General features: G+C 39.1%; 1 protein-coding gene across 1 annotated transcript; it reads right to left on the bottom strand.

The window, feature by feature from the left end:
• Positions 1-922: 922 nt before the first annotated feature.
• LOC147614240 (uncharacterized) lies at positions 923-2,673 on the bottom strand. Its single transcript, XM_086780429.1, has 3 exons — positions 2,421-2,673; positions 2,192-2,321; positions 923-2,098 (listed from the first exon to the last, which is right to left on the bottom strand). Exons 1-3 carry the CDS (start codon positions 2,650-2,652, stop codon positions 1,108-1,110), a joined length of 1,353 nt encoding a protein of 450 aa, XP_086636555.1. The 5' UTR covers positions 2,653-2,673; the 3' UTR covers positions 923-1,107.
• Between the last annotated feature and the right edge of the window lie 6,092 nt (positions 2,674-8,765).

Consider the following 8,765-nt stretch of genomic DNA (forward strand, 5'->3'; position numbering starts at 1 on the left):
GATTTTAGAAGAGTGACACTTAGCAACACAGATTGTATAGGCATTCAACAATAATCAACAAACTAAGGTGGAATCCACCCAAAACTGTCTGAAAGGGTGAGTCCACACAAGGCATGGTTGACAAGGGCATTGTTAAGGAGGGCACAGAGGCCAGAACTGTCGAAAAGGGACATGACACACAAGTTGTGGTGTGGTAGGCCAGAACTGTCGGAAAGGGAGACGACACACAAGTTGTGGTGCGGTGGAGCAGAGTCAGCACAAGAGGATGTGGCCAATGCGGCTTGGCTAGCACCAACCGTCGTGCTGTGGGGCACAAAGGCCTGAACCATCTGAAAGGGTGAGACCACCAGTGGAGGAGATGGAGCAGAAGCAAGAGAGTACTCAAGGTCGCCCAAGTTTGGCGATAATACCATGTAAAGGTGGGAGCTCAAGTAAGCCATGGCTATGTAGGAGCAAGAAGAGAGCAAAGGTACAAGATGAACCCGAACACCAAGACACATGAGTGATTGAAATACCAAGATTGTATTGAAGTGGTTATGTACAAGTTGTGTTGATTACAAGAGTGAGCCTTAATATGAGGGTAAGTCGCAGTTGCAAGATCGTAGCATAATGGGCAATTGTCCAATGTCACGCAGTTAGCTGTAAATACGAAGTACTCACGTACATACGTGTGATGGATGTGTCAAAGAAGGAGTATTAAAATACCAAAAATGACCAAAATTGATGTATTTATAATTCGCTGCTGTCACTGGTGCGTATTCGATTGAACCATATGAATACTCTTGTTTAAGATCCCTTTGAAACAACTCTTCAAAGTCAACATATTAAAAAGATTAAAAAAAATCTAAGGTAAACAGGTAACAGGTTTATTAGACTAGCAAGAGCATTAAACAGGAAATTATCTAAAGGCACACACGAGTAATTTGGGTAAATATTATTCCAAGATAAATGTCTTAAAGCGACCACCTCCTTAGTGAAGGTAAATCCAACAAACGCCAAGCAAATTGGATGAGGAATTTCTAACACCAAATAGGAATTAGATGCATAGACATAACATACATACAGAGAGTAGACGAGCATTGTTTCAACGGCCAAGCGACGTCTGTGCTACGCACTGTTGTTTTCGAGGAAATAATCCACAGATGTGGGAAGGACACCATCGCCCCCATGAATCAGAAGATTGTTGCAGAAAGACGAACCTAGTGCTCCTTGCTCAACACTTGGGGTGAGAAAGTGCGATCCTAGAGGATTAATGTGATAATTATCATCTCCCAAGCTGGTTTGGATGACTAAGTCCGGCTGCTGCTTTTGGTCGCAAGATGCTGTTGACCAGACATCTCGCGAAGAAGTACAAGTGTTAGCGATTGCGCTCTGCGCAACTGAAATAAGCTGGGCTTCATTGGCTTCACATAAAAGTTCGCGTAGTTCTAGCGAGGGGGTGATATTGTGATCACCGGCTCGGCCGGTTTGGAGGCCACTACTAAGGGGCAATATTTCCACTTGAGGTGATGGTGTAACCTCTGCCTGATGCCATGTTATATCATTAAAGAGAGGCGGAAGGTTATCTGTTGGGTCTGATAGGATCTGCGTTGGGGAAACCATGGTTGGTATTCTACCCAGGCGCTGATGGTCAGCAAGTTGTGTTTGCGGCCGGCGCGGAGCTGCCGCGGCTGCTGTTGGGCGGTGCCGGAGATCCGCACGACGATTCACTATCAAAGTATTGCTCACAGCCGCAGCAGCTACGTCCGGCCAAACCGCGGCAACGGACGTCCAGACACCCAGTTTTGATCTCCTATTGGCCTCTCGGAGTAGGCGGGCCTCTGCCTCCAGCCGAACAATCTCCCATTCAGCAACATGGCTACTTACACAGTGGGAGGAGACCTGTTGCCCTAATCGCGAGCTCATCGATAATGAAGTAATACTGGTGGCAGAGGGCTCAGTTAACCCCTGTTTCATTTTAGCTGTAACGGCTCCTTTCTCCAGGATCTGCTGGCCGGAAAGCCTTTGATTATCTTGCCTTTTCTTCAGCACGGTGTTCCAGTAGTTCTTAATCTCGTTGTCCGTTCGCCTTGGAATGTGCGAGGCAATGAAAGCCCACCTGCAGGAGGTTAAATCACTTAAGCAAGCGTTAGCATTAGAAACTATGGGTAATTGGTTTTCCAGCTAACGGAATATTTATATAGTGCCTCACCTGTTGCCTACCAGGGCATGCAGCTGTGTGATCTTTTCTTCTTCTGAAGAGGTGAACTTGCCGCGCTTGATACCTGGCCTGAGGTAGTTGTTCCAACGAAGGCGACAGCTTTTGCCACAGCGTGCGATGCCTGATTATATAATTAGCAACGTCCGCAAACCTTATAGTCAATTAGAACATTAAACACGCTACTGACTAAAGATGAGTAATTGCTCAATATAACGTATACCGCATTTCTCAGCAATACGCTGCCAATTTCCAATGCCGTTCAGTGTGATGAAATCCTTGAGCTTCTCGTCCTCATCGGTGGTCCAAGGGCCCTTCTTCAGTGTGATGAAATCCTTGAGCTTCTCGTCCTCATCGGTGGTCCAAGGGCCCTTCTTCTTCGAACAACTAGTTCGACCCATATTGATTCTGTGAATGCAGTTGATCAGGAACCCACAGCCCATGTGAACCAACATCACAAGTAGTGGGTTGTTAAACTGTTGTTCCTACACTTGATAAGCAATCCTTATCACTCAATTTAACTAGCAGTGAGCACATTCATTCTCACCTGTTCCAAGGTACCTTCGTTAATGTGCTTCATGATTGCTACTTTGTACCAATTCTATTTCCACCACTCACATCACAAACATCTATGTGGACTTATTCTCTCTCACACACTCACCGGACTGCCGAATACCAGAGGGAAGTACCCCACTTTCATCACAAACATCTATGTGGACTTATTCTCTCTAACACACTCACCCGAGTCGCGAGTACCAGAGGGAAGTATCACGTCAAGGTACAAATTTGCTTCTTTTTTTTTGGGGAACTTTTATTTTGTGGGCATGTCCATGCCATGCCGTGTGATTGATATTTGGCAACTAATTATGTAAGCGTGTTTATCCGAGTGATCCCCTTCTCACGTTCAGTTCCGACCTATCTGATTCACATGACTAGATGAAAAAAAAAAAACATCCTAAACGATCTGATATGCAATTTGTGAGCCCTTACAATATTACACATAAATATAAATGCGTGTGTTAGTAGACAAGAAGATGAAAAAACAAGAAGCATATTGCATGGACACAAATGGGGTTAGTCATAAACTACCTCAGGTTTGAGGTATGTAATGGACATAACCCCTTAAAGATGAACCTTATTGTAGTCCTATGGATTTACAAGAATCCTTGACATGTTAGAGTTTTGGTATGGGCTTGTTTAAGAATAAGCCCACATTTGAGTTGTAGACACATATATGCCAAGTGCATTTGGCCCATCTCAATTTAATCCCTGATGAAATGATATAAGGTTTTAATATCCTTTGTCTTTTATGACACTTAGGATTGATGGCCAAGGATATGGAAGCTTTGTTATCGGAGTAGAGGGTCTTGGTAGTGAGTTTGGCAGTGAGAACCAATGGTAGAGGAACACCACCCCAATCAAATGTGTTGCATCGCTAGAGTATCTCATTGGAGCATCTCATCAATGAATTTGGACTAAGATAAGTAAATAAGACCTTGGTAATCATGATGAGCCCGAGAGCTACCAAGGTAATAACGTTAAGAATATCAGAATCGTGCTAAGCCTAGGTAGTCTAAACACATGAATAGAAAATGCTTAAGGAGGCTCATAATAATCAAGATTAACCATGATGCAAATTTGCACACTAGTGAGAGGTGTACAAGATAGGTACACTCAACACCGTATATTTGCAATATGTTATGAACCATACAATGAAAGGCTTTTAATATAGATAGCCCCTAGCCCAATCTCCTTTACACATTATCATGCCATGTGGCAATCCCTTTTCCATGTCATTCTTTTACGTTGTTTTTATCATTAACACAATATCTCACATGACATTCTAATCTTTTCACAACACAAAAGATACTATCTTGCACTTTTAAGGTGTGTCATACACTCAACCAAACCCGAGTTTACATATTTCAACACCCCCTCTTAACTGACAGGAGTGTTCTTTTTCCACACATACTTGACCACTATCCAATTATCAAAACACTCACCCGTGACAATTTTGTGTTATGCCAAAGTAATCTTTCAACACTCCCCCTCAATACTAAATCGAAGTGTCCTACTCAGTGCATGTGCATGTGTCTAGCAATCTAGACACTCAAGTCCATTATGAGTATTAATTTGCTTTGGCAAAGCCACCCAAGTGCTTTTTAGACACACATGTTCTCGGGAAAAGGAATCAACCCACCACGTGCATTGCTCATGTGTGCTAAAATCAACGCACACCACATTACAAACCGTTTCGAGCACCCATGGGCTTGGGCAAGGAACCTCATGATCTAGGTGAGAAAATTTTACATCCATTTTATGCCAATGCAAGGGTAGGGCACCCTTATATGATACAAATGTGACACACTTGGTCACCTTATAACACTCATGGCTACGTCACATCTCAAGTCACCCCTCAAGGCACATGGCCCCCAAAATGTAGTTTGTTCAACTATCTAAACGTGGCTCTAGTCGCCAAAGCTCAAGCTTTCCATTGCATGTGGTTCTCCATGACCACCAAAAACAAAACATGTCTCATCTTGGGCATACACATTCTAGGAGACTTTACATATTCCAACAAGTAGAATAAGCATCAACCATAGGAACATGGGCTTTTTAAGGAAAAATATAGTGTGAATAGAGGATTTTCTACCTTACGGTTTTGAAACCCTATCTTATCTTTTAAAGGAATGGCATGAGATTTCCATTTGTTGTTGCTAGCAAGCTCCTCATAGCATTGTGCGATATCTCTCTTCCTCTTTTGTGTTTGGGTGATGAGGATGATAAGACTTGCCTGCCTCCTAGTATTTCATCTCTATGAGGACCTCATAGATCTCCTAGTATTTCATCTCTATTTCATCTTTGCTATGAGGACCTCATAGATCTCCTTGCTCTCTCTACCATGGTTGATTCCTTGATGCTCTTCTCTACATGTGCTACACTACCTGTGGCTTTTGAAAACGTCAACCCCCTTCATGGGATCTGCGTGAGAGGCAACCGAAAATGTCAACCCCCTTGATGGGCTTTGCCGCTCTACAATGCCAACCCTCTCTTTTTCTCAACACACAAGCGTGACTCTAGTGCTGACTTATTTTTCTCTCTTTCGAGGCCCCTTCTTTGGAGTTTTAAAAGTTGTGGTTCATCACTCAATGGTGATGGCTATGCCTTCGTCATTGTGCTTGCTTTTTGATATGATCTCATCATCATTGCACTACTTGTGCACCCAAATTTTTGAATTCCAATAGAAGGCATACACACATGATCAAACCCTATTTCTAACCATTCCAAGACTAACAAATTCATGCAACAACAATAGTGCTTTCTTTTGAGCACTCTCAATCAATTTTTCACAAACATTGTTGTGGGAAAACTAGGTAATATTTCATGAAAATGAGAAACATTTAGCATCTTTCAAAGATAAAAATGCCAATTTTTTATCTTTTTCGAAAATAGTCTATGCATTTGCATATAACACTGCCCAAAAATGACAATATTTAGGACACTGCATATTTTTTTTTCAAAAAATGAGATAGAAAAAGGACTTGGTTTTGCTTATTTTTTGAGATTACAACTGAAAATCTAAAAATAAATTTTAAAAAATCTACCAAAATAGGGACCGTTTGTCATTGCCATCTTAGATCCAGAAAATAAATTAAGACAACACTAAAAAATGAGCTATTTTCTAAATATACAAGTCATGGTATAGTTATGTCTCCTCATCTCATCACTCCTACCTATATCATCACCATCACTAGTTAGTGTGCCTTCCCTCTGAGGAGGTAGACGAGGAAACCTCTTCATCACTATCCACAATGACATGAGAAAGTTTGTGCAAAAAAATTGATGCAATGCATCAACTTTGCATACACAAATAAAGTCTCTGCATCCATTTTTAAAAACTATGTTTGTGTATGCAAAGTTGATGCAATGCATCAACTTAAAAAAAATTATTTTTATTATATAAAAGTTGATGCATTGCATCAACTTGTTTCTATATAAAAAATGTATACACTATATTATATTTATCATAAAAACGTGATGTTTTGTATCAAGTTGATGCATTGCATCAACTTATTTCTATATAAAAAATTAATACATTGCAATAAATTTACCACACAAATTTGATGTTTTTTTTCAAGTTGATGCATAACATCAAGGTGGCTCAAAAAGTTGAGGCAATGATTTTAAGAAGATTAACAACATTAAGGTGGCTTAGCAAATTTGATGCAATGATGTAGGTTACTTGGCAAAGTTGATCCATAAACTTAAACAAGTTTTTTTTTGTATTCAAAGTTAATGCATTTCATCAACTTTATTAAGAAAAAAATGTATGAAAGTTGATGTATTATTTTTTCCATGAAAACTTGATGTTTTATATTAAGTTGACGTAAAACACCGAGTTTATGTAGCAAAGTTGATGTAGTGTATCAAGTTTAAGAATGTTTTTTGTGTATACAAAGATGATGCATTCCATCAACTTTTCCACAGAAACTTGATGTTGTGTATCAACATGATGCACAACATCTAGTTTATGTGGAAAAGTTGATGCAATGCATCAATTTTGCATACACAAACAAAGTTTTTAAAAAGTGGATGCATTGCATTAACTTTTCCAAATAGACTTTAATGTTATGCATGGAGTTGAACACAACATCAAGTTGGCGTGGCAAATTTAATGACATGCATCCACTTTTAAAAACTTTATTTATGTATGTAAAGTTGATCCATTACATCAACAACAAAGTTGATGCAATGTGTCAACTTTTTCACACAAACTTGATGTTGTGCATTGAGTTGATGCACAACATTTTTCACACTAACTTGATGTTATGCATTGAGTTGATGCACAACATCAAGTTTGTGTGCCAAAGTTAATGCAATGCATGAAATCTTTATTTTTTAGGGCATGCATATGAGATGGTTTTTTATTAGGATAGCACATTGTCAGTTAGGCTACATGCACGCGCAGTCAGTTATTTATAAACCTTAGCATAGAAGAGCTATATCTAGATGCACTACCACTTGGCGCGGTTGGACCAATAACTTATAGACACTCTATATGGTGCATAGCTAGGGGGTTGAAGGGGGGTAGGGGAGGCATGCCCCCTTCTTAGGGGATGGGGGGTTATAGTAAAACCTCACTAGTTTTTTCCACCTATCCAATAGTATAATTGTTAGTCATATAATGATCGTAAGCCCAAAAAAGCATCCATGGTGGCTATGTGAGACAACTGCTATTTTAGAACTAAAAAATCATAGTTTTATACATAAATTTGATCGTAAGCCCAAAAAAGCATCCATGGTGGCTATGTGAGACAACTGCTATTTTAGAACTAAAAAATCATAGTTTTATACATAAATTTGATATATTGCACAAACTTCTATATGCAAACTCGATGTTATGCATCGAGTTTACAAACGTGAGGCACCACATGGAGTCTGTGTGGAGAAGTTGATGTGGTGCATCAACTTTACTTACATAAGTATGCCAAAAATAGTGATCATGATGTAATAATTTAAAAGTAACTTTTTTTATTAGTAAAATACTCCTAAAAGAACTTAATCCTTGAAACGTGCCCATATTCTGTTCCATAATCTAGCACAAAATTTCTCAAAACTTACAAAAAAATCACATCATACTTCAGAAAATGAAGAGATTTTCAATAAACCATAATCATTTACAAATACAAAGTAATAATAATATTCATCAATACAAAATCTCAAAATCTCTCTCTCTCTCTATCTATCCTGGTGGATAGAAATCCGCAAGGCTTTGGAAGAAGCCCAAAAAAAAACAGCCCACTAGAATTAGTATATTATCATGCAAGAAATCATTAAAGATAGAAAATCCCTTCTAAAAACATGAACTTGAACCAAATTAGAGAAGATATGTTTTTGTGGTGTCGGATTCATTTCGTGAATACCGACCACCCCAAGCGGAATCTCGTAATTACTTGAACATGGACTTTGTTTGTCTTGTGATGAACTAACTTTCTTTAATACATCTCTCTGACAAATAAAGTTATCTACACCCTCATGCCAGTCTGTTACTGAAAATTAAGGGTCAATTTGGTGTCGGAGACCTCTTTCGAGCGCTCATTGCAGTTATATTTACTATGTTAACCCCCATATGAGTTTCCTTTAGGCTAAACTACACACTATGACCCTCTTATACATCATCTAACATGGTTAAGTGTAGAATTGAAATTGATTACAAATGATACCACAAAACATGCATAAAAAGTATCAATATTGACTCAAAATCGACATATCTAAATCACTAAATTTGTGACCAAACTTAATCTTTTATGTCCACTAAGTAGTTCCTACTTTTCAACATTAAATATAGAAGGTAAAAATTTTCTAGTCAAATGGACCCAAAAATACGTACATATGAGTATGTTACAATCCCAAAAAAATGATCACTTTCTCCTTGGGCACTTTATCGCTTTCTCCTTGGGCAATTTTTCGCTTGTGTATTTCTTGCTACACAGTGGGAAATATCTTTGCTTGATTTCATGCTATGTTATATGTTGTCTATACCACGATGGACTACTAAAATCTGTGG

This window comes from Cibotium barometz, chromosome 42 (assembly GCF_041138505.1).
Source record: "Cibotium barometz isolate CiBa-2024 chromosome 42, ASM4113850v1, whole genome shotgun sequence".
Lineage (NCBI taxonomy): Eukaryota > Viridiplantae > Streptophyta > Polypodiopsida > Cyatheales > Cibotiaceae > Cibotium > Cibotium barometz.

Coding starts and splice junctions, on each gene's coding strand:
- LOC147614240 (XM_086780429.1), bottom strand. CDS start 2,652: ATGTTGGTTCACATGGGCTGTGGGTTCCTGATCAACTGCATTCACAGA. Junction 2,322..2,420: donor GCGTATTGCTGAGAAATGCG/GTATACGTTATA, acceptor TTATATAATCAG/GCATCGCACGCTGTGGCAAA. Junction 2,099..2,191: donor CATGCCCTGGTAGGCAACAG/GTGAGGCACTAT, acceptor AACCTCCTGCAG/GTGGGCTTTCATTGCCTCGC.